Raw genomic sequence first — 26,726 nt, 5'->3', positions numbered from 1 at the left:
GCAATATATTAGGAGAGGACAGAAAGCAGCAGACACACCACTGGTGTTGGCTCCCAAGGGGGCAGGAGCCAAAGCTCCTGAACTGTGCTCCAGAGGCAGCTGGTGCTGGTCCAGCCCTAGGCCAGTCCTGCTCCCAGGATCCCATGCAAGGCCCCCTTCCTCCCCTGTCAGCACTGTTCTTGGTGACCAAGCAGGCTCTGTGGGCCTTTGGTCCTTGCCCATCCTCTCTGGTCGCCATGGACTTCTGTGGTAATCCCATCCCACACGTGTGCAGATGCACACGGAACACCATGGGCACAGGCTTCTGAGTGATCTGGTTCCTGTGCTAGACACATCTGAGAATCAAAGGCAGGCAAGGCCATGCACAGACAGCCTCCCAGACTGACCAGGTGAGGAGGTCGGTCCTGGTAGGAGTGGCCCCAGGAGTATGAGGGAGGAGACACACATGTGTTGGAACTGGCAGGTGAGGCAGGAGCAATGGTAAGTGACAACAGGAAGCTGTTCAGAGCTAAGCTAGATGGGGACAGGAAAAGTAGAGAAATGGGGCGAGGCTGTGACACAGGGGAAGCAGGTGATTTTCTGGGAGATACCCCAGATCAGCTACCACCAGACAGCTGGGTCCCCTACAAAAGGCAAGAGGGCAAAGCCCCAACCTAACCAACGCAAGGCCAATGCTTTGGCTCTCCTGGACACGTGACCATTGTCTACACCCGCTCAGCAGTCACATCCTGTTCCTCTCCCCTTTTATCCTACATGTATTTTCGAAAGCACTTCTGTCCTGGGATCTGCAGGTTGTTTTGTGGACACATACTGTTTTTCAGATACAGTCTGTTTTTCCTCTTAAGACCTATGCTGCTTCTTATGCTCCTCTGGCTAATATTCTATTCTAGACCCCAGTCTCTACACAGTCACCACTAACCATTTTTTTCTTTTTTTTTATTATGGTAAAATATACATGACATAAAATTTACTATCTTAATCATTTTTCAGTGTACTGTTTAGTTCATATTGTTGTACAATTATCACCACCATCCATCCCCATAACTCTCTTCATCTTGCAAAAGTGAAACCACTGACCATTTTTACTGGCCCATGTTACTGTCCCTGCTGCCATTTATCACCTGGACTTGTGGGGTGAGTTCAGTGCAGAGCACTGTTGCTGCAGGTAGAGGTCCTGGTCTCCCTGCTGTCTGCTGAGCCTGATTCCAGTTCTGGGATTTGCCTCCTGTTATGGACTGAATGTGTCCATAACATATGTCAAAACCTTACCCTGCAATGTGATGGTATTAGGAGGTGGGGCCTTGGAAGATGATTAGGATTAGATGAGATCATGACGTGGAGACCTCATGATGGGATTAGTGCCTTTATAAGAGTCACAAGAGAGCTGGCTTCCCACCTCTGCTCTCTGCCATGTGAGGACACAAGAAGTTAGCCATCGGCAGGAGGGCCCTCACTTGAGCATGCTGGCACCCTGACCTAAGATTTCCACCCTCTAAAACTGTGAGGAACTAATTTCGGTTGTTTATAAGTCCTCCAGTCTATGATGTTTTGTTACAGCAGCCTGAACTAAGACATCCACAAAAGGTCTGAATTTGGTTAGTCACTGTCACATTCATTTCTCTGCATGCCATACATCAGCATCTCACACTGCCTTGTCTCCTTGTTGGTATTTGTGGCTGGTACAGATCTTGCTCCATGTTCTTGGGTGTTCAAGAAACATGGTTTTTAACTGCTTTTCAATAACTCAATTTGTATGTCAAACCTGCCACTCTGCTGCAGTGGTGGAAACTTAACTTCAGTCTATTTGGAGCATTCGTCACCTACCTTTCCTAGGATGTATCTAAATACTGACCTAATACTAAGGAAGGCATTTTAATAGCAAGACTGTCTTTGCTGGCATGTCTCTCATCCTTGTTCCCCAACCCTTTCTATCACTTATTCTCTGCCTCCATTGGCTGCCCATTTATTTTGCCCCTACGAACACTGTGGCCTATTATCATCATTACCACAGGTCTCTGAGAAGCGAGGCCCCCCAAGTTGCCATTCCACTCTTGCTGCAAAGTATGATAAGAATGCCCTCCTGGCTTCTGATCTGTAAATGTCACCATCCAGAATGGTTAAATGCCATTCCCAAATCCCATCATCCCCAATGACACTAGGGAGCCCAGTTCCCTAGCAGCATCTCCTGCTGTCAACCCTGGCATACTGGGGACAACCATCAACACCTTCTCAATGATGCAATGCCCCCCCTCACTGTCATATTCCCTACTGCTTTAGCCAAAGGGGCATCCTCTGGGCATCTCCCAGAGAACAGAGTCAAATGGTGAATCTTCTGGTCTCATGTAATAAACCCATTCTAATATTCTCACTTCCCTGTAGCCTTCAGACCCTTCTTTAAACTCAGCCAAGGCAATTCTGGTGTCTCCACCTCATTGACCCTAGACCACCATCGTGTCCAATTTTCCAGAGTCATCTAGTAGAACATTAGGACAAGCTCTTGGCAGAACTCTAGTCTTGAGTTATGGGAAATGTTCCATTGCGATCAACTTCCTACCCAGTGTTATATACACCCCCACCCTCTAGATCCACTCCAATGTCTGTTCCCCCAGAGGTCCTGCGGTTAGACATGTCCTGCAACCTTTTGGACGATCAAACTGTTTCCTTCTAGAGTAGGGACTGTGCTTCACTGCTTGGGCTATGCTGAGACTCGATCCTAGTTATTGGTCTAGAGGCAACGAGAGGTGGAGCTTCAGAAGGATTAGCATCATTTTATGACATCTACCTCAGGTGAGATCGCTGCATTGTCTCCAGGAAAAATAAAGCTGTTCTCCTCTATCAAGGGAAGGAGCAGCTGCTACTGGCCAGAAGGGTTCAGGGGCTCTGGGGGCTCAAGGTTCTTAGGTATATCCACCCAAACATCCCCATGCCAGGCCTTAGGGTCCCATTCCTTCCCCTTAAAACGCTTGACTTTAGTACAGGAAAATTGTTAAGGATGCCCGGGTCTTCTCTGCAGCTCTACTGCCCTTGATTAAATCTTGAGCCTTATTTTCAGCACACTCTGCTTCCTGGCAGCAGAAGTGAGCAGTTCTTTACATGTTGCCTTGGGAGACTTTCCAGCTTTCATATCATGCCCTGAGTTGAGTGGGCTGAGAAGAGCCTTTCATTCTTTCTTCAAAGCTTCTAAGACAGTTTAGAAAAGTTAACCACTTCCATAATCCTTGTAATTACAGCTGCCTCCATATCTTTCGAGTGCCAAAGCTACTACATAAGCCAAACTTTCCCTTCAATTTCTATCTCATTCCAATCCACCAAAGGTAAGAGTCTTATGCTTTAGGACACTAGGGGTTACTACCATCCTTCTCACCAACAGTGGTGAGCGAGCCTTCTGAATGGGGGGTGATCTAGTTCTAGATTCCTTTCCCTATGGCCTGCCTTCTAGTGCTACTTCTTACTAACTGCCTTAGCTTGAATCCCCATAAAAGCAGAGTCTGAGCTTAGAACTTGGGTGCAGTTTATCTGGTAGATGATTCCATGAACTGAGAGAGGGGGAGTGAGGAAAATGGTAGAAGGAAAATTCAACAAAGTGTGTTTTGTTTTCTGTCCTCTACTGGAGGTTGCCCCCAGAAGGCGTTAACTCTCCTGCACTCCCAGGCTATGTCTGTGGGTTGAGAGAGCTCCTGAGGCTTAGGAGAAAGCCCTGAAGCAGAAAGGCCGAGAAACCCACAGTAGACACCTGAAATGAGGCACTGACATTATACGCAGAGCCATCCACCATAGTTGCGGCTAAAATCAGAGGTGGGCTTATCAGATGCAACCAAAAGTTCCAAAAGCATCTGGTACACCTTCCCTGCCTCCTAGAGGATTAGATACCTATGACAATACCAAAGGCCAAACACCATCTGCTCCTGGGATTCAGGTGCCTGTCTCTTATAGACCTTTGTTCATTCTAGGAATATCTGGAGAGAGCCTAGTAAGTGTTAAGCACTTTTCTAACTAAGATACAGAAAAAAAAAAAAAAAAAAAAAAAAAAAAAAAGAAAAAAACCCTATGGAGGGCTTCCCTGGTGGCGCAGTGGTTGAGAGTCCGCCTGCCGATGCAGGGGACATGGGTTCGTGCCCGGGTCCGGGAAGATCCCACATGCCGCGGAGAGGCTGGGCCAATGAGCCATGGCCGCTGAGCCTGCGCGTCTGGAGCCTGTGCTCCACAGCGGGAGAGGCCACAACAGTGAGAAGCCCGCGTACCACACACACACACACACACAAAAAAGCCCTATGGAACTTACACTCTAGTTGGGGCAGAGCGGGTGGAGGGAGACTGACAAAATACATAGGAGGTCAAATGGTGACAGATGCTAGAAAACAAAGCAGGAAAGGAGGATAAGTTGTGCTGGTTTGGTTGGGTGTGGGGAGAATGCATGCTCTTTTAAATAAAGTCATTAGGGAAAACTTCACTGAAAAGGTGACATTTAAGTAGACACCTGAAGGAAGTGAAATCAGCAAGACACTGAGAAGGAGCAACTGTGAGGCAGGAGAGAAATCAGAAGAGTGTAGTGTCCTAGATGACAAGTGAAGATGAGGAGGCGTCAACTGCATGAAATGCTGCTGATGGGCCAAGATGAGGATGGAGAATTAGCCAAAGGACTTAACAACACTGGAGGCAATGTCATTTTTGACAAGAGCAGGCTGGGGAGACTTGGAGGTGAGAAATCCAAAGCTGAGGGGAACTAAGAGCAAAGAGGGAGGGGAGGAATTGAAGACAGTGAATATAAGCAACTTTTTGGAGCTTAGTTATAAAGGGAAGCAGAGAAATGAGGCAGTAGCTGGAAAGTAATGTAGGGTCAAGAAAGGACTTCTTTCCAAGATGGAAGGATCTCTACTTCCATTTCCCTTCATCTTTCCTCTTGCTGTAGACAAATCTACAGCCTTTTTGACCTCCCTCCTCAAGCCCAAAAAATATGTTTTCAAAGCTCTGTTCCCCAGAGGGTTCTGAGCTATAGAAGGTGAAAGCCACAAAGAGTTCTTTGTTCCTACTTTCTGCTCTGTCACACACATACAGCCCCACCCCCACCCCGGGGCAATGAGCTTGCTGCCTCAGTCAGGGGGTGAAGTTCCAGAGCAGAAAGAACAAAGTCAGATATCTTAAAATATCATTCTGCCCCATTTGATCTGGGTCCTTTATCCACTTGGATACCCCTCCCTAAACATGGGGCTCCCCATCTGCTGCTGATCTGGCAAGGCAGATACTTTTCTCTGTTCTAGAAAATAAACTATTTGTTTGCAAGTGCTCTGGCCAAAGCGATATTCCTTAAACTTTAGGTACTCTTGGATCACCTTTATGATTTTTGCTATTTCCCCATACCACATAGTTTTTATCTCATGTTTTAATGTAAAGCACTTTCCTCCTTAAAAAAAATCTTTTTTTATTGTGGTAAAATTCACATAAAACTCACTGTTTTAAAGTGTGCAATTCAGTGGCTGTTAGAACATTCACAATGTTGTACGACCACTATAGCTCCGAAACATTTTTCATCAATCCAAAAGGAAACCCTGCTCCTGTTAAGTAGTCACTCCTTCCTCCCCACATCCCCCGGCTGTGGATTTGTCTATTCTGGATATTTTATATAAACAAAAGCGTACAATATGTGGTCCTTTGCATCTGGCTTCTTTCACTTAGTATAATTTCTCCATCAGTGCCTTATTTTGTGTTTTTTTTCTAGGTATTGTTTTGATTCCCTTCTCATTTCCTTTTCTGTATATTTTTTATTTTCTAAGTTATTCTAAAAGGAAATTATATTTTACAACTATTTAAAAATATTTTAATCTATGTTAATATAAAATTATTAAAATACAAAAGAGCACTGCTCAAAAGAAATGTTTTTAAGCATAGTGTCTAATGACATGTTTTGTGTTGTTTTGCTGATTTAATTAGGCCACATTTTTATACACAGTAGTGGTTTAGTAATCCCTAGTCTTTCTCCTGAAAGCAAGTTAGGCCGAAGAAGGACACCCACTTCTCTCAAAGTTTTCACATGACTCTAAGAAAATGTGTTGTAATCCTACCGGACTTAAGTTTCACTGGGTGCTGAAAGGGCCTGTCTACATTCCAAGGAAAGGTTGCAGATTGCAAGGACCAGTGCCATCACCTTTGTTGTGCAGCCACATCACTCACAACACCCTCACCAAAAGCACTTTATATGATACCTTGGGCACAGGGTTCCCTATGCTCCAGGAGAGAACATCGATCTAGAACGGATATAGAAGGAGATCCAAAATCAGACACCTATAGGAGGAAAGGAGTGAAGCTGAGCAGGAGCTGACAGCCACAATTCAGGCAACTGCTGCTGGGCAAAACCAAGGTCCAGCAATGGCTGAGTCTTCTGGGTTTTCAGGAGAACACGGGAAATCTGGATTTTTAATGTGAAATCTCCAAATTCTTAAATGTTGGCAACTCATGCAAAATTGTAAAATAAGGTGGGTCGAGCAAATCCTATCTGTGCGCTGGATTAGCTCTGGACAGTGCTTGTTTGTATCCCCGACCCATAATTCTAGAGAGAGGAAAAGGAAACCCGCAACGAAAAGCGACTCGCCAAAAGCCACACAGCCAGAAGGGGGAGGCAGAGCTCAAAGTTTCGAGGGATTCTTTCGGGAAACAGTTTCCAGGTCGTAAAATACACTTTTATCCTGGACTCGGGCTGAAACCCCTCCCGGGATCGCCTCAGGGAGGGAAAGGCCAACTGTAAGGTCACCGACCCCGCCCGCCCGCCCGCCCAACCGCACCCTCCATCCCTGAGCCCAGGTTTCCCTGCCTCCCGGACTTTGCCCTCCGTCCCTCGGGCCAAGAAAGCCATTGCTACCACTACCTCTCATCGCCGGCCATCCCCGCCCCCTGCTGCACTGTTGCAAGCCTGGCTCCCACTCCGCGTTTCCAACGGGCTGCAAACATCTTCCTCCACCGCCCTATCGCACCCTCCCGAGACGGACTGCTGGCTGAGTCTCCCCTCCACACCAGGCCCGGAGTGATGGTCCCTGAAGGCGCGCAGCGGACCCCCGCGCACCCGGAGCCCAGTCCTGGCCGGGCCCTCTAGGGGCCACAGGAACGAGACCGGGCCTAAGGTGTGGAGCGAGGTGCGCATGCGCTGCACGGGTTTTATTGCGTCACCGCGACTCTGGAGTCAGCGGCTCGGTCAGGAGCGCGCTGCACGCGCCTTCGCGCTTGTGCATTTTCCTCTGCCAGGCGCGCGCCGCAGCGGCAGTGCTTGCCTCGTGGTCTATCTTTTTTTTCCAACAGGTGCATGCGTGCTGTGGTCTCCGTCAGCATGTCCATGAGCAGTTCCTGCTGTAGCTTCAGGTAGTTGTTCTCCTCCAGCAGCACCTGGCTCTTGATCCGCTGCACCTGCGCCTTCCAGCCCGAGGTGGTCGGCGAGGGCAGCTGCGGCCGCGACCGCACCGGCTGGCCCTCCGTGGTCCACCGGCCGCCGCGGAACACAAAGGCCTCGTCGCTGAGGCGCGTGCGCGGTGTGCCGTAGCTGAGGCCTAGCTCTGCCTGGCGCGTCTGGTGGTCCAGCAGGTAGAAGGTGGACATGGAGGAGATGCGGCGCAGCGGAGGGCGCCGCGGCGAGAAGCGCCGCGAGAAATGGTGGGCCCAGAACTGCCGCAGCTGTTCCCACAGGCGGCTCGCATGGCCCGAGGCCGAGTACCCGAAGGCCTCCAGGGCAAGGGCCGGGTGGGCCTCGTCAGGCGCACGGATATCCAGAGCAGAGCCTCGAGGACGCGGGCGACCCAGGCTGCTCCCTTGCCTCGCAAGCCTCGATGTCCAGAATGATAAAGGCGAGCCAGGGGCACTGCTGGAGAGCAAGAGTCTGGGTGAGCAGCCTGCTTGGACGTGCTGCACCCTCAAACCGCGAGGCCTGGTGGGCAGGGCTCAGGCCCGCAGCTGGCGCTCAGGGTTAGCCAGCTGCTGGCCACTGAGGAGTCCATCCCTGCACACTCGTACTAGCAGAAGTCTCCCCGAAACCCCCTTCCCCAAAGACTACTCTGTCAGGCTTTGGGGATAGATGGGCAGGTGAAGGACCAGAACCCTGCTCTCTGAGTGCTGGGTGGCTGCTGGAAGGGGTTAATAGGCCCTTAAGGGAGGAAGGAATGATAGCAGAGACAAGCAGGTACTTAAAAGATGCACAGGAATTTGACAGGTAGATTGGGGGTGGGTAAGGGAGAGCCGCTAGGCAGAGTGAAGAGCTAGGCAAGGCTCGAATGTTGCACATGTGAGGAAGAGCTTGGGGTAGGATTGGTGTAGGGTATTGAGCTGGAAATAGCAGAAGAGGTAGCTGGAAAGGGGGACCAGGACACTATATGAGGGTGCTGTACAGGCAGGCTTAAAAGTTTAGACTTCCTTCCGTGGGTTAGAGGGCGCTGCTGAAGCATTGCGAAGCCAGGGCTGGATCTACATTCTGAAAAGTATCTGGTGGATGTCTAGCATACCCAACAGCATTACTGCCCTCGTCATTCAGTTATTTTACAACCTTGAACTGACTGGCATCTGCTTTGTGCCAGGCCTTGGTCTGGGTAGAGGGTGCCAGCACAGCCTATGCCTGCCCTGAAGATGCTCCTGGTCCAGCTGGGAAGCCAGATGTGTGCGTGTAGATCATAGTCTGGTGTGGTCAGTCCAGTAGGGGCATGTGCCATGGGCTAGGACCTATGCTTAGGGCTTGAGCCAAAAGGGGTTGCACAGACTGGATGTGACTTTTGTCCAAAACAGACTACATGCTCAAGGAAACTAAAGTCCAGATAACAGACATGTCCCATACTCCTTCTCCCCCCATTCCTGTACGTTCTGATTCTGTTGTGTGAGAAAGAAGACTATATACTTTCTTTTGAATTCCTCTTCTCCCAATGGAGAGTGAAAAGAGAAGGAACCCTGGGGCAGGGTTACCTCTGTCATGCCTTCATTAATTCAACACACACTTACTCCTCACACATAGCTGGGCAGTACTACCCCCTAGATCTGGCTCAGGGACATGTCTCTTGGAAGCCCAAGGCTAGAACCCGACCCACCCTTGAGGTTGCATCTTTCCAGAGGATCCTTCCCCAATAATCCTCACATGTTGTACCTCACCTGGAGGATTGTTGGAGGTGCCAAACTGCTGTCCCAGGCCTGGCCCCATCTCTGAACCACTCAGTTGCTGTCTACCGGCTATGACTCACAATGCCTCTAGGCCAGATCAGCTAATCTATAAAACAGACCCCGGGCTCTCCCCTGTATTCATTCAGCACACTTATTGAGTGCCTTCTCTGTTCCAGACACTGTTCTTCCAACGTGAGGAAGATCTTCCGTCATCAAGCTATCATTCTTAAGGGGGAGAATGTCATAAGCAGAGCCTAAGATAGGAATTTGTTCTAGGGGATTGAACAAAATAGTCCCTCATGAAGCTAACCAAGGGTGTCATGGGTCAGGTTTCCTAGAAGCAGAGCCTCAGATGAGAATTATTGAGGGATTTACTGGGGAAGTGTTTTTGGGAGAAGGGAGTAAGGGAAGCAGGACAGGGCAGGGAAAAGAGCTAAAGCTAAGCAGGAATGTGGCCTCAAGTGGAGACGAGCTCTAGCCAGATCTCACGGGGAACTGTAGAAATTGTGCCACAGAGTTAGGTCTCCTTACTGCAAGGGAGCCAATCTTTTGTGCCCTTCTCCCTCACCCAGCCCTCAGTCAGTCATTGTCAGGGGCAACTGTGAGTTTGTCAGCCAACACTTAAGGCACCTATGGGGTGGGTGCACCCCCAGTAAAGGGATTTGTAGGATGTCAACAGCATAAAAGAGGGAGGAAGAGGGCTTCCCTGGTGGCGCAGTGGTTGAGAGTCCGCCTGCCGATGCAGGGGACACGGGTTTGTGCCTTGGTCTGGGAAGATCCCACATGCCACGGAGCGGCTGGGCCCGTGAGCCGTGGCCGCTGGGCCTGCGCATCCGGAGCCTGTGCTCCGCAACGGGAGAGGCCACAACAGTGAGAGGCCCGCGTACCGCAAAAAAAAAAGAGGGAGGATGAGAATAGGTAATAAAAATGAAAGGAAATGGGGCTTCCCTGGTGGCACAGTGGTTAAGAATCCACCTGCCAATGCAGGGGACACGGGTTGGAGCCCTGGTCTGGGAAGATCCCACATGCCGCAGAGCAACTAAGCCCGTGTGCCACAACTACTGAGCCTGTGCTCTAGAGCCCGCGAGCCACAACTGGTGAGCCCGCGTGCCTAGAGCCTGTGCTCCGCAACGAGAAGCCACCACAATGAGAAGCCTGCGCACCACAACGAAGAGTAGCCCTGCTCACCGCAAATAGAGGAAGCCCGCACGCGGCAACGAAGACCCAAAGCAGCCAGAAGTAAAAATAAAATAAATAATTTTTTTTAATGAAAGGAAATAACTAAATGAATAAGAATTTCTGGTTGTGATACATGCCATGAAGAAAATATAGAAATACAGAAAGTGACTTTAGGACAAAATGAGGTGTAGGAACCAATTTAGACCTGGCACTCGATGAAGGCACTTGATATTCATACTAAAACCTGAATGATGAGAGACTCTAGCTACATGAAGACAGGGGCTAAAGGTACAAAGGAGTTGGGCTTGTTTGAAGGACAAGTGCTGTGTTGAGCTGTGGAAGGAAATGAAGTCAGCCCTACTCGCCAGCCACACCCAATCAATTGCCATCACGTTTACTTGGCTTTCCTGACCCCAAGGGTCTCTTGCAGGGGCCTCCTAGTTAATCCAGCATCCTGATGGCTCTAGAAGGGGTCACCCAGCTCCAGGGAGCTCACAACATAGGGCAGAGCCAAGTAGTAGTGCCACCTTCTGGGAAACCTTTTTCTGTAACAGTTTTATTGAGGTATAATTGACACAATAAACTACATATATTCAATATTTATAATGCACACTTTGATATGTTTGGATAATTTGATGTAAGAAATCATAACCAAAATCAAGATAATGAAGATACACATTACCTTCAGAAGTTTCCTCTGCTCCCATCACTATATAGATTAATTTGAATTTTCTAGAATTTTCTATAAATAGAATTATTTAGTATGTACTTTTTTTTTTGCACTGGCTTTTTTTAATAAATTTATTTATTTTTGGCTGCATTGGGTCATCGTTGCTGCACGCAGGCTTTTCTCTAGTTGTGGTGAGTGGGGGCTACTCTTCGTTGCAGTGCGCGGGCTTCTCATTGCAGTGGCTTCTCGTTGCGGAGCACGGGCTCTAGGCACGTGGGCTTCGGTAATTGTGGCATGCGGGCTCAGTAGTTGTGGTTTGTAGCCTCTAGAGCACAGGCTCAGTAGTTGTGGCTCACGGGCTTAGTTGCTCTGCAGCATGTGGGATCTTCTTGGACCGAGGCTCGAACCCGTGTCCCCTACATTGGCAGGCAGATTCTTAACCACTGCACCACCAGGGAAGTCCCTGCACTGGCTTCTTGCAGCATAATTATTTTAAGTTGAAATTCATTCATGTTGTTGCATTTATTAACAATTCATTCCTTTTTTGGTGAGTAGTATTCCATTATATGGAAATACCACAATTTGTTTTTCCATCCACCTGTTGATGGAAATTTGGGTTGGTTCCATTTGGGGGCTATTACAAATACAGCTGCTATAAACATCTGTGTACTACTCGTTGTGTGGCCACGTGCTTTAATTTCTCTTGAATAAATACCTAGGAGTAGAATGGCTGGGTTATATGGTAGGTGTATTTACCTTTTTATGAAGTTACCAAGGTTTTTCCAAAATGGTTGTACCATATCCCTACCATCATTGAAAGAGTTTCTGTTCCTTTTCCTCCACATACTTGCCAACACTTAGTATGTTAAACCCTTTTAATTTTAGTTATTCTATGGGCATCCCTGATGGGATGCATGAAAGGATGCCCATCTCCTATGTGGTTCATCCTTCCCTTGGGCTTTTTCTTCTTTAGCTTCTCCTTCAGCCTTCCTCATGGGGTTGGTGGTTTCAGCAGGGGTGGGATGCAGCATGAGGGGTAACCACAGTGGTGGTCTAAGTGTTGCTATTGCTTCCTCTCTCATACCCATGCTGCTCCCAAGCCATTTTGCCTTAAAATTAGTTACACGCATGTTCTCTGGAATCTTCAATACTCTATAGAAAATGTTTAAATTTTGTTTTAAAAAATAACTGCAAAAAAGTGTTGATGATGTTCTATTTGCTCTAGATAACCACCAGGAAGCACCCTGGAACCTGAGAGTCTGCACCTGGGTTTGAGTGGTAGTGGCTAACCAGAGGGGAAGGTAAGCAGACAGGCATGAGAGCACTGAGTCCCTCTGAGAATGGAAGATTTCAAAGTCTTCTGAAGAGTGAAAAGTGGACTTAGAATGTGCATCATGACACAGTACAGAGTGTGTGGCAGCAGAATTTGGAAACATCTGCCTCAGGGCACTGGGAGCAGATCACAGGTCAAATAGCACTTATTTTCAGCAGAAAAACATTTTTTGTTGTCCTATTGAAATGTTAATTTAAATGCTTTATAGGTAATTTATAAATTTATTGTGGTTTTATATTTGTATAACAGCTGTAAATAGGTAGGCTTATGTTTATAGACATTTAAACAAGAATGTGTGGTGGGTTAATATTCTGATTAGCCCATATATAGTTGTCCTGAATATTCCTTTTTATACAGGTACCTGTTATCATTTAAATGAAAATCTGAGGCTTCCTGCAGAAAACAGAATTATTTGGGGGCTTCTAACTTCCAAAATAGGCTCTATAGGATCTGAACAACTCTGAACAATTGTCTTGAATTGTGAGAGCCTGACTTTTTTTTTTTTTTTTTGCCACGCTCGCTGCGTGGCTTGCAGGATCTCAGTTCAGTTCCCCGACCAGGGATTGAACCCTGGCCACGGCAGTGAAAGCGCCGAATCCTAACTACTAGACCACCAGGAAAATCCCCTGGCTTTTTTATTTTTTTAAGTTGTAAATTTAAAAATTGTGCAAGGAAAAAAAATTTTTTTAACAAAAATTGTTCAAGGAACACCAGTATACCCTTTATCTAGATTCCCCTACACTCAGCATTTTACCCTATTTCCTTGATCATTTCTGAACCTTTTACATACATCATAGTCCTTTGCCCTAAATACTTCAATGTGTATTTTCTTACGTAACCACAGTACAGTTATCAACCTTATGAATTTACATTGATATAATACAACCATCCATATTTCAATTTTGTCAGTTTACTAAGAATGTCCTTTATAGCATTTTTTCCCTCTAGTACAGGATCCCATCTAGGGATAGGTATTGCATTTAAGTGTTGCAAAGGAACCTTCCCTACTGTGGGCAGACACTTTTAAGACCATTTAAATGTCCTGTTCCTCAAAATTCCCACTAAAGTTAGCATCCACTGGTGACTCTTGCCTGATCCAATCTTTATGACTGCCAAATTATGCTTTTCCAACACTAGCACATACTTATCAGTCGGCCCTCAGCATTCTACTGTAAGCAAGAGATCTTCTTTCTCCTCTGCTGGTATGGTGAGATAATAGAGAAAAAAAATACATATATATATATCCATATATATATATCTCCGCCCCCAGGCACATCTTTTTTCTAATATTTGGTCTTTGACTCCTGTTCCTGACAGTTTCTAAATCCCTCAGAATTTCCTGAGTTATAGCAGTGTCTTTTGGTCTAATGAAGTGACTCATGGTGGGCTCCTGGATAGGAGCTGTTCACCAGAAAGACAGAGCCATGATTGGACACTTGGGACTTTCAGCCCCTCCTCCCCTCCCCCATTCTCCAAAGGGGAGAGGGGTTGGAAATGGAGTTAATGATTGATCCTGCTTCCATAAAAATCCCCTAAGTCCTGGTTTCAAAAAGTTTCCAGATCGGTGAACACAGCCATGTACTGGGAGGGTAACACATCCAGCTCCACGGGGACAGAAGTTCGTGCTTGGGACCCTCCCGGACCTCGCCTTGTGTATCTCTTCATCTCGCTGCTCATCAGTATCCTTTATCATATCCTTTAATAAACTGATACATGTAAGTGTTTCTCTGAATTCTGTGAGCTGTTCTAGCAAATAATCGAAGCCAAGGGGGAGGAAGTCATGGAAACCTCTGATTTATAGCCAAGTCGGACAGAAATTGCGGGTAAGCTGAGGATCCAATTCTTGCGATTAGCATGTGAAGTGGGGTCAGTCTTACAGAACTAAGCCCTTAACCTGTGGGATCTGACACTAGCTATCTCCAGGTAGCTAGTGTCAGAGTTAAGTTGTAGGACACCCAGCTGGTGTCACAGAATTGCTTGCAATGGGGAAAACTGCCACACATCTGGTGTAGGAAGTGATGTGAATGTGGTAGTAGTGTGACAGTAAAGAAGAAACACAGGAGGGGGACTTCCCTGGTGGTGCAGTGGTTAAGAATCCACCTATCAATACAGGGCACACAGGTTCGAGCCCTGGTCCGGGAAGAGCCCACATGCCGCGGAGCAACTAAGCCCGTGCGCCACAACTACTGAGCCTGCGAGCCACAACTACTGAAGCCCACGTGCCTAGAGCCCGTGCTCTGCAACAAGAGAAGCCACCGCAATGAGAAGCCTGCGCACCGCAACCACGAGTAGCCCCCACTCGCTGCAACTAAAGAAAAGCCCATGCGCAGCAATGAAGACCCAACGCAGCCAAAAATAAATAAATAAAAAGTAAATAAATTTATTTTAAAAAAAAGCAACACAGGAGGAGTGTGAGTTTTTTCTTTACAGGTATAGACTTATTAATTCTATTTTTCTTTTCCTTTTTTTTTTTTTTTGGCGGTACGCGGGCCTCTCACTGTTGTGGCCTCTCCCATTGCGGGGCACAGGCTCCGGACGCGCAGGCTCAGCGGCCATGGCTCACGGGCCCAGCCGCTCTGCAGCATGTGGGATCTTCCCAGACCGGGGCACGAACCTGCGTCCCCTGCATCGGCAGGCGGACTCTCAACCACTGCGCCACCAGGGAAGCCCTTTTCTTTTCCTTTTTAAAATTTGTTTACAGTTCTCTTTTTCAGTGGTTTATAGTTCATTTAATTATTTTGATTCTCAGCTGGCTGGGCCCTCCCCCAGAGATTCTGATGTAATGTTCTGGGGGTACAGCTTGGGCACTAGGATTTTAAAAGCTTTCCAGGTAATTCCAATGTGCAGACGAGGCAAAAAACAAAAACAAAACAAAAATACCCTTGCAATGTAAAACATAGAGACCAAGGCAAGCAAACAGAAAACAGCTGAAAGGAAACAGCGAAAACATACAGAGAAAAAAATTTTCAACCAAAAGTAGTCAGCAAATTTTCTCCCCAGAAAACAATTATGAAACTGGAAAAAAAGATTTTTTTAAAGATTTAGGGCTCTGGAAATTGACCATAAGTAAATGAGAAATTGAGAAGCATTTATCCATGAAAAACTTCTGAACTCTGGTTAGAACAGTGAGAGTCTGTGGCATTCTTGTCTGAGGCTGCTAACATTCCCCGAGCTTGGTCAGCAAGCTAGCTGTCCCAGAATTGGGGAGGCTGCACAAACCAACAGCTTCACTGCCAGAGGGGGGCTCACTGAATCCGAAGCAAACCACAGTGAGATACTACTCTATATCTACTAAAATGGCTATTGGCGATGATGTGGAGAAACAAATCCTCCTACATGGGAAATGTAAAATCAGCAGCCAATTTGGAAAACAATTTAGTAGTGTCAAACAGTTAAACATAAACTTAGCATACAAGTCAGCAATTCTATTCCTATGTACTACTCAAATGGAAACTTGTCCACATGAAGACTTGTATACAGGGAGTTCCCTGGTGGTCCGGTAGTTAGGATTCGGCGCTTTCACTGCCCTGGCCCAGGGTTCAATCCCTGGAAGCTGCACAGTGTGGCCATGGATAAACAAAATGTATATCTATGCAATGTAATATTATTCAATAATGGAAAAAGAATCAATTCTTGATACATGCTACAACATGAAGTGCAAAAACATTATGCTAAGTGAAAGAAGTCAGATAATGATTCCATTTATGTGAAATATCTAGAAAAGGGAGATCAATAGTGGGAGAAAGCAGTTCTATGGTTGCCTTGGGTTGGTTGGGAGTTGACTACAAATAGGCACAAAGGAACTTTTTGGTGGTGGAGTTATTCTTTTTTTAAAAAAAATTAATTAATTAGGCTGCATAGGGTATTAATTGCTGCACGCAGGCTTTCTCTAGTTGCAGCAAGCGGGGGCTACTTTTAGTTGTGGTGCACGGGCTTCTCATTGCAGTGGCTTCTCTTGTTGTGGAGCACGGGCTCTAGGCGCGTGGGCTTCAGTAGTTGTGGCACACGGGCTCAGTAGTTGTGGCTCACGGGCTCTAGAGCACAGGCTCAGTAGTTGAGTTGCATGGGCTTAGTTGCTCCGCGGCATGTGGGATCTTCCCGGACCAGGGCTCCAACCTGTGTCCCCTGCATTGGCAGGCAGATTCTTAACCACTGCACCACTAGGGAAGTCCGGTGGTGGAGTTATTCTAAAATTCGATTGTGGTAATGGTTGCACAATTCTATAAATTTACTAAAAATCAACGAATCATTCACTTACAGTGGGAAAACTTTATGGTATGTAAATTATATTTCAATAAAGTTAAATAAACTATGTGAGGGTAGAATAAAGATACTTTTACATGCGCAAGATTTCAAAAAAAATTACTACACAGTCTTTCTTGGGATAGATGTAACTATTAATTGAGGTAGTAAACCAAGAAAAAGTGAAAATGTTGGGTTTTAAGGGAAAAATAAAATATATGTCTATACAAAGAGTGGTACACCATGTCCATAGCAGTTGTATATCATATAGCCAAAAATTGAGAACAGCCCAGTTGTCTTATTACCTGGTTAATGGATAAACAAACTGTGGCATACTTGTACAATAGACTACTACTCAGCAATTAAAAGCAACAAATTACTGATACATTTTACAACACAGATGAGGATCTCAAAACAATATGAGTGAAATAAGCCAGGCACAAAACACTATATACTATATAATTGCATTTATATTAAGCTCTAGAAATGACCAGTCTTTTCTATAGTAACAGAAAGCAGATCAATTTTTTGCCTGATGCTGGTGGTGGGGACGGAATGGGAATGGATATGAGGAAACTGTGGTATAATAAAAAAATACATTTGGTCTTTATTCTGGGTTCCTGGCACAGAGCTTCTAAAACCCTTGGCATTTCCTGAGTGATGAGAGCCTTTTGTTATTCATATCATTATGAATATCATATCATCATTCATATCATTATGATGATGTCCCCTTCCAACAACACCTGAGTTTATGCTAATCAGGTGATTATTGCTGGGCCCCTTGATCAATTCAGGATAAGGGTGCTAGAGAAACCAAACCAAGTGATTTAGAGGAGTAGGATTTTCAGCTCCACTTCTGACCTTTAGGAAGGGGATAGGGACTGGAGATTGAGTACAATCACCAATGGTCAACGATTTATCAACTGTGCCTACTAATGGAACCTCCATAAAAACTCCTAAATAATGGTGTTCAGAGAGCTTGCAGCTTGGTCAACACATGCAGGTGCTGGGAGGTTGCATGCCCAGAGAGAGTACAGAAGCTCTGCACATTCACACACATACACATCCATACCTTGCCCTATGCATTTTTCCATTTGTTCCTGAGTTGTAGCTTTTTTAGTAAACCTGTGATAGCAAGTAAAGCACTTTCCTGAGTTCTGTGAGTTATTCTCTTGAATTACTGAACCTGAAGGGGGGGTGTCATGGAACCCCCAAATTTGTAGCTGGTCAAGCAGACATGTGGATAGCCTGTGCACCTCATTTGCAGCTGGGCATCTGATGTGGGGGCAGTCTTAGCCTCTAAACCTGTGGTGTCTGAAACTAACCGGGTAGTTAGTGTCAAAATTGAACTGAACTGACAGAAGTGGTGTCAGAAGAGAACTCATATGTGGTGTCGGGGAACTTCAGAGGAAACTTATGGTGTAATGGAAATGTTCTATATCTTCATTATGTAGTGGTTACATGGTATGTGCTGTACATTACCAAAATTATGGAACTGTACAATAAAGTTGAATTTTTAAAATGTGGGGTCTAGGAGTTGAGGAAACAGGAGATCTGAACCCAGGAGGAGGTACAAGGAGGTCCAGTGACAGTGGCTGAAGAGCAGTCTGTTAACTGAAAAAATATAATTGCACAACCTAAAAGTTGAGAATTATGTTTTATTTGGTGGGCTTGCTGAGGACTTAAGCCCAGGGGATAGCCTCTCAGATAGCTCAGAGTGACTGCTCCAAAGAGGTAAGGTAGGAGTCAAGATATATAGGGGGTTTTGCAACAAAAACCAGGTAGTCGGAACATCAAAAGATTACTTTTTTAAAAAAATTTATTTTATTTATTTATTTTTGGCTGTGTTGGATCTTCATTGCTGCGCACGGGCTTTCTCTAGTCACAGTGAATGGGGGCTACTCTTCATTGCAGTGCTCAGGCTTCTCACTGTGGTGGCTTCTCTTGTTGCGGAGAATGGGCTCTAGGCTTGCGGTGGAAGCCCTATGGTGGATTTTTAATATATATTCTATCTTTTTTGAAAATCTAAGCACAAAAGCAGAAATTTGATTACTTACTGAAAAAATAACATACGCATTATAAAAATATCTCCTTTCCATATCCAAAGTCTTAGCCACCTCTTGGGCATCAACCACTCTTAGCAGTTTCTCCTGCATCTTTCCAGAAAGCTTGTTTGTCCAAGCTTATATCCATGAGAATATAGCTCCCTTTGCAACATGAAAGGAAACATACTTTTCTCAGTGCTTTTTCACATAACACTAAATCTTGGCAATCATATCTATATACATATGTGTTCACCGAAAGTTTTCCAATGCAGAACCATTATATGGATGAGCTATATTTTATTTAACCAGTTCTCTATGATGGTGGTTAGGTTGTTTCTAGGATTTGGATACTACAAACAATGCTGCAATGCACATCATTGTGTATATATATATATATATATATATATATATATATACATATATATATATATATTTTTTTTTTTTTTTTTGGCGGTACACGGCCCTCTCACTGTTGTGTCCTCTCCCGTTGCGGAGCACAGGCTCGGGACGCACAGACTCAGCGGCCCTGGTTCAGGGCCTAGCCTCTCCTTGGCATGTGGGATCTTCCCAGACCGGGGCATGAACCCGTGTCCCCTGCATCGGCAGGCGGACTCTCAACCACTGTGCCACCAGGGAAGCCCGTGTATATTTTTAAATACAAGTACATCATGTGAATATTCTATCAAACCTAGATATAGATACAGATATATTCCCAGGAGTAGAATTGCTGGGCCAAAGCATATGTGCATTTTTATTTTATTTTTATTTTATTTTTTAAAGTTTTTTTTAAATTTATTCATTTTGGTTGCTCTGGGTCTTAGTTGCAGCACGCAGGATCTTCGTTGCAGCATGCAGGATCTTTAGTTGCAGCATGCAGGCTTCTTAGTTGCAGCATTTGAACTATTAGTTGCAACACACAAACTCTTAGTTGTGGCATGCATGCATGTGGGATCTAGTTCCCCGGCCAGGGATCGAACCCAGGCCCCTTGCATTGGGAGCGCAGAGTCTTACTCACTGGACCACCAGGGAAGTTCCCATGTGTGCATTTTTAAATGAATATAAATAATTTATTTTGAAAATCATCTTGCAGATTATAAGGTCAAAATACATTCAACCCAATCTCCCACACGTTCGACATCTAATTATAAAATGATTATTTCTTTTAAAGAAATACTCCAATACCTCAAAGTACCTTTTGCATTATCAAGAAAAGATCTTATGCCTTTTTCCAACTGGAACCATGGTGGGTGTAGAATAGAAGGAAAAGCCTTAAGAAACAAGTGGAGGGATTTTACAGAGCCTGAGATCGAGTGCCTGAGAAAGAAGTTTGCCCAAAAGATGCTTCAAAACGCAAGGAAGAAGCTTATCTATGAAAAAGCTAATCACTGTCACAAGGAATATAGGCAGATAGAACTGAGATTCAGAAGGAAAGGATGACAAGAAAAGCGGGCAAGTTTGGTGTACCTGCTGGACCCAAATGGGCATTCCTCATCAGGATCACAGGTATCAGTGGTGTGAGCCCAGAGATCTGAAAGGTGTTACAGCTTCTTCGTTTTCGCTGCATCTTCCACGGCACCTTTGTTAAGCTCAGCAAGGCTTCAGTTAAGATTTGAGGAATGTGGAACCACATATTTCATGGGGGTACCTGAACCTGAAGTCAGAAAATGAATGCATCTACAATTATTGTTATGGCAAAATCAACAAGAAGAGAATTGCCCTGACAGATAACACTTTGCTCCATCCCTTGGTAAATATGGCATCATCTACATGGAGGATCTAATTTGAAGGGCTTCCTGTGGCCCTTCAAATTACCTTCTCCGGGAGCCCAGATCAACAGATCTAACAGGCTTATTAGATGGATGAACTGAGGTGTGTCTACCATGATTATTTTTGTAATCTGGTCAGTTAATAAACAGTGACTGATTTCAGACTATAAAAAAATTAAAAACTCATTCTGCAGGGATTTGTCCGCAACTTCTTTTCAAGAACATTATGCTTTAGCAGAAAAACCCCTAGAATTCCAAGATTCTTGGCAGGACCTACAGTCCTGCTCTGTCTTGGGCCCAGACCCAGGATTCCCAGGATCAGCTAAACCTGAATTCCCTTTTTTTTAGGGGCTCTATACTTTACCACCAGTCACTCAGGCTCATACTCTCATCGTTGCCTTTGGTTCTTCTCTTTCCCTAGCCTCCTGAATCCAGTGGAGCATTCTTCAGCATCAACATTTAATGCTTTTGTTCCTATACACTCTGTCATTCCCTAATTCTGCCCTTTAATCAACTTCAAGAAGTGGCTTCCTAACCAGCCTCATAGTGGCGGCATGCGGGCTTCTCCATGCGGTGGCTCCTCTTGTTGCAGAGCACGGGCTGTAGGCACACGTGCTTCAGTAGTTGTGGTACGCAGGCTTAGTTGCTCCTTGGCATATGGGATCTTCCCGGACCAGGGATCAAACCTGTGTCCCCTGCATTGGCAGGCAGATTCTTATCCACTGCGCCCTGGAATAATATTAAAATAATGCTTCCCTAGGGAATCCCCTGGCAGTCCAGTGGTTAGGACTCGGCTTTTTCACTGCTGGGGCAGGTTTGATCCCTGGTTGGGGAACTAGGATCCTGCATACCACGTGGTGTGGCCAAAAAAAAAAAAAAAGCTTCCCTAAATATCTAAATCATAACCCAAACCTAGAATTTAAACTATCTCTCTACAGACTCCTTGGCTAGGTCCTAACCCAACTCTGGAGCTGACCGATCTCCTATTACTTTCTTGAACACCTTTCTCCAGCCAAAATACTCTCATACATGGTGTCCCCAAACACAATACCCATTTCCCTGCCTTTGCATATGCCATTCCCTCATCCAAAGAAGCCTTTCTCCAAGTCTCCACCTATAGAAATCCTGCATATCCTACCAGGGCCAGCTCAAGTCTTACCTATTTCCCTGTCCATTCTAGATGAAAGCAGTTCCTCCCAACTCAAAATCCCATTAAATTCTCTTTAGTACCACCATGTTTTAGCAGTTACCTTTGCTGCAGTAGCTCTTTTGGTCACATACAGTTCCTGTAACTACATTTTAAGCTCATTGTTTGGAACCTGTGACATCCAGAACATCATTTTGCCTCGAATATCCACTTCCCCACGTAAAAAGGAAGCAAATGCTCTTAACACAAATTTGGGGGGTGAGAGTTGGAGAATACTAAACTCATGCAAACACCAAACTCTTGACTTCTCATTTTCCCTTCCAGATGGCAGGAGGGAATAAAGCTGGCTCCTGGGGTAGTTGATACACCTACTGAGTCTAGTTTTTCCCAGCCTAGCATTCAGCCGTATCCAAACAAATGGAAGACAGAGACCAGGACCTATAAAGGTCTAGAAAAACCATAGACCACTTCCATTTTCTGAGGTTCTCAGTATACTGAAAACTGAAGATGTGCTAAAAGTGAGTTACAAAAATTGTGGTGTGTTTGAAATTTTTCCATTGCACCATCCTTTTCTTTCAATCCTGTTGTCAGTGTGTCTTTGTGCCCTCTTTGTCTAATGTTACTTAAGGAAACATCACAAATTGAAAGTTGAAATAACCTTGGAGGGTAGTGTTCTGGACTGTATTTGATGTTGGGTAACAGGGTGGCCTCAGGCTGCTGGGCCCAGAGCAGTGACTCTGCAGGAACGGTGGCGCCTGGTTACACAGCGTGGTGCAGTCGACCTCAGGCCTGACTTAAGGAGCCGTGACGGGTTCCGTCAGCGCCGCGCACTCGCTGCACTGGGGACCAGGCCCTTCCCGATATCTCACCGGACTTCCCACCCCTTCTTGCCAGCTGCCATTTGCCCCTCCAGAGAAGGAAACGGGATGCCAGACCCCGAGACCCGGGTCCAGGCCCAGGAGGGGTCGGAACCACAGAGACTGGGATGCAACGCCGGGCAGCAGGCCCAGTAAGGAACGAAGGCAACACGGCGCGGGAACGCCGGCCCGGCCGGCCCGGCCGGCCCCGCCTCAGGGCGCGCGCCCTGGGCGGTACTCCATTCCGCCGCAGCCCGACCCCTTCTCTCCCGCCCAACCAACGGCCACTTCCTGCCTCACTCCCAGCCAATCCCCACTCTCCACGAAGAATAGCCCTAGGGGGCGTATGGGAAAGTGAAAAGAGCGATGGTCTCATCGACCAACCGAATCCCGGAGCTTGCGCGGGGGGGCGGGATTTAGCGCTGGCCGCAGCTACTCAGGAGCGAGGGGCGGACGCAGGGCCGGGCTTCGTGCAGTGGGGCTCGCTCGCGCGGCGGTCGCGGTAGTCAAGGCCTCTTGGTTCAGCAGCACGTGACGGTTGTGCTGCCTCAGCCGCTGTCTTTACTGCAGCGCGGGGCCGGGTGTGCGGGCGGGAGGAGACGCGGCGCCGCCGGCGGTCCCCCTGAGGCTCGAGGTGAGACGGGAGGCCTGCTCGTGTTCTCGGGCCTGTGAGGACCCCTGGGGGCCTGGGTACGCGGCGCCGCGTCCGAGGGCCCGAGGAGCCGGGCGTGGCCGGGGCCGAGGGGTCCGGCTGGGTTTCGAGAGCTCAGGCCCAGGCGGACGCTCGGGCCATGAAGGGCGAGGCCCGAACCTGGGCCGCCTGAGTTGGGTAGCCAGGCCCAAGCCGCGCCGGCGGGGTCGGGAGGCGTGGCAGGTGCCCTAGATCCTCTCTTGACCTCTGGGAAAGCTAACTTCTCTTTCTGGCTTTGCTTCTAGGGCTTTCTTAAGCCTGTTGTTGGCTGCTTGTGAAGCTGCGAGGTGTTCTGGTGTAACCGGGTAAAGGTCTGGAATAGGACCGGGCCTAGTCGGTATCCCTAGTAGTGGGGAAGGGTGATAGTGGGCCGAGAGAGAATGTTTAGGATTAGCATTACAGGTTCAGTATTTGAAAATTAAAACCACAAAGTGAAGACTGGACTCTGGTAGCCTGACGAGTATGGAGAATGTGCTAGAACACGCAGTGGTTGAAAAATTTCAGTCCTAACATTTACATCTATTCGGGGATGGGGAGTAAGTAAACTAGTAAATTCACAGGATTTTTAAAGCAGGAAAGCTCCCAAAAGCTCTCTGTGGGCAGGTTGTTTTATAGTGGAGGAAACTGAGGCCCAGAGCTCTGAATGATTGGCTCAAGGTCATGCGATTAATTTTATGATCACGTTGGAATTACTGTTGAGGCAGATTTGGTGTAGTTGTTAAGGGTAAGCCCTGATTCAAGTCATTCATCAGCAGTTTGTTGCTATGTGAACTTGGACAGTTTACTTCCCCTTTGTGCCCCAGTTCTCTCCAAATAATGGGTATAATACCTGGTGGAGTTGTTAGAATTAAATTGTGTATAAAAAAGGACTTTAACTGCTTGATAAACGATTGAAATAAATTGTTATGGTCTGAATGATGTTGGTCCACTACACCAGCATCCTACTTTTTGAGTTGATTAAGCCCTGGGACCTAAAGTCACATTTATGGAGATAGAGGAAGAAACTGATTTAGTGGATTAACTGCTGGGCATGACACAAGTGAATGCTGGCTGAAGGAAGTTAAACTGAGCTGAATATTAAAAGGTTGGGAGGACAAAGGTGAGCCACAGTTAGGCTCTTTACCTCTAATTTAAGAAATGGAACATTTTGCTTAATTTTTTAATAAGTAGAGTTGGTGGGTTGGGAGGATTTGATTTGTTTTGGTTTAGTTTCTTTTAAGGGAGGAACTGTATTGATCTTAAAATCATTCTGTATCTCAGTCTTTTGACAGTGCTGTTTAAGGGCCATGAGTAAAATCACTGCTGAATTGTACATTTGCTATAGTTAGAGCAGAGGTAAAAGATGGTGTGGGGAGTTCTGTGCACCACCCAGGGTACACAAGCAAATAAGCGGGGGAACTGGATTATGAGATGGCCAGAATGAACTTTGTATTGGAGTAAATGTGTCGCACAACAAACAAATTTTCTGACCTATCTGATAATGGGTGTTAGCATCCCTCCCTACCTTACTATCTTAACTCAGCAGTTTCAACCAGCACATTATCTTTCAAGGACCTCGAGGGGTAAACGTTTTGACGGAAGTTGTTGCTGCAGTTTTGGCAATCATGCTCTTGCATCCTTTCAGTTACAGAGTTCACTTTGCCCTGAGAGATAGCTTACGGGGATGAAGTGACAGTTGGTAAGCATAAATGCAGGCTCAAGAGACTTGAATTCCAGGCCCAGCATGGTAACTAGCTTAATGAACTACATTGGTTTCCACCTCTTTAAAATGGGAATGAAGAGTGCCCTGGATACCTTACCAGGAGGGACAAATAAGATGGTGAACATGAAATTACTTTGAATGGCATAGTGAACTGTGCATATAGAAGAATTGGCAGCTCATAACAACTCCTAGGAAATAATAAAAGTGCCTGAACATAGTTATAACCTATATAGCTTACCGTAGAACTTTGTCAGTAAAGTGTATGTTGAATGCTTTGTTAACTAAAACAGATGTGCCTTTAAATTAAGCTTAACTGTGCGCTGTGAAAATTATTTGGAGAATTTTGTTTTTTAAATAATTTAGAATCTTCAGCAATGTTTTCGTATCCACATCTTAAACCTACTTAGTTTATAGGAGAAAAGAAAGTGCTATGGAAAAATAGATTTTAATGTTCCTGTCAGTGAAAAGCAAAATTCAAAACTGTAAACTAGGCAGTAGTATATATCTGTTTTTAAGTGGATGATCATTTACAATAAAGACCACTTTGAATTTTATGTACTTTTTTCCCCCTTTAAGTGCTTCTATATTTTGACTAGATGCACATGTAGTAATATCAGAGGGACAGAAAGTAGTAGTATTAAAATGGTTATCTGCGACTGGAATCAAATTCCTTTTAAGTGGTTCCTTTTCAATCTAAGACTTCAAATTTCTTATTGCCTTAAAACTCAGCGTTTTAGAACCATCAAAACTTAAATGGTGTCACTGGGCAATACCTAGTAATAGTAGAAATCACTGCTAATGTTGCATTTACTGTAAGCCAAGTACTGACATAAACACTTAACATGCATTTTGTTTATATAACAATCCTAAGAAGTACATAGTGTTGTTATTCTCATTTTAGAGATGAAGAAACTGAGGCCCTGAAGTTATTAAGTAGCTGATTAGGGATTGTGACTTCTGAGTTCCTGCTCATAACACTATTCTATGTTCTACGCCTAACTGTGACCTTGGACAGCTTATGTAACTTCTCTTAGCCTTAGTTTTGTCATGTGTCACATGGGGATGATAGAACTTCCTGGGGTTCTTCTGAGGGTTAAATTAGACAACCTAAGGTAAGACTTAACATTTTTAAAGGGTATATTGGGACTTCCGTGGTGGTCCATTGATTAAGACTCTGTGCTCCCAATGCAGGGAGCCCGGGTTTGATCCCTGGTCAGGGAACTAGATCCCACATGCATGCCACAACTAAAAGATCCCGCATGCCGCAGCGAAGATTCTGCGTGCTGCAACTAAGACCTGGCGCAGCCAAAATAAATAAATAAATAAACATATTTAAAAAATAAAAGGGTATATTAATAGATGAATGGATAGCCTACATGAAAGAAAGACTGCCTCATTTTTTATTACACACTGCCTTTTAAAAAAAAATCACTTTTGGGAATTCCCTGGCAGTCCAGTGGTTAGGACTTGGCTCTTCCACTGCAGGGGGCCGGGGTTCGATCCCTGGTCGGGGGACTAAGATCCCACAAGCCATGTGGCATGGCCAAAAAATAAAAATCTTTCCCCCCCCCCCCCCAGAAACCTAGAACACCAGCTAGGCCACTTCTTCTGTTCTTCTTTCTAATTTCTCGTGGATCAAAGGAATTAGAGGTGAAATTTCCTAACTACTTTTAAGAGGTAAAATTCCACAAAGGAAAGCCCCGAACCAAATGGTTTTAACACCAATCCTTCACAAACCCTTCTAAAAAATAGAAGAGGGAACACTTCCCAACTCATTCTATGAAGCCAATATTACCATGATACCAAAACCAGACAGACTTCACAGGAAAAGAAAAACATAGAACAGTATCCCTTAAGAAAATAGATGCAAAAAATCCTCAAAATGCTAGCAAATGGGATCCAGCAACATATAGAATTATAGGGCTTCCCTGGTGGCGCAGTGGTTAAGAATCTGCCTGCCAATGCAGGGGACAC

At 45.7% G+C, this 26,726-nt stretch overlaps 2 protein-coding genes and 1 pseudogene across 2 annotated transcripts in view; 2 read left to right on the top strand and 1 right to left on the bottom strand.

Annotated features, from left to right (window-relative positions):
• Window positions 1-7,154: 7,154 nt before the first annotated feature.
• Window positions 7,155-9,160, bottom strand: CBY3 (chibby family member 3). The gene is given in 3 exon segments (XM_019937363.1): window positions 7,155-7,277; window positions 7,279-7,871; window positions 9,112-9,160. Coding segments are annotated over 3 exon segments (765 nt in total).
• A 10,647-nt stretch (window positions 9,161-19,807) lies between these two features.
• Window positions 19,808-20,374, top strand: LOC101330965 (large ribosomal subunit protein uL30 pseudogene; annotated as a pseudogene).
• Window positions 20,375-22,835: 2,461 nt separating this feature from the next.
• The window catches only part of CANX (calnexin), a 32,325-nt gene continuing 28,434 nt past the window's right edge, over window positions 22,836-26,726 (top strand). Inside the window, exon 1 of the mRNA XM_004312950.3 lies at window positions 22,836-22,993. The gene's annotated coding sequence lies outside the window, so the exon portion shown is untranslated. The remainder of the gene's footprint in view (window positions 22,994-26,726) is intronic.

This window comes from Tursiops truncatus, chromosome 3, assembly GCF_011762595.2.
Source record: "Tursiops truncatus isolate mTurTru1 chromosome 3, mTurTru1.mat.Y, whole genome shotgun sequence".
Lineage (NCBI taxonomy): Eukaryota > Metazoa > Chordata > Mammalia > Artiodactyla > Delphinidae > Tursiops > Tursiops truncatus.
Note: the sequence above shows the minus strand (reverse complement) of the source record. Positions and strands in the feature narration are given on the sequence as shown.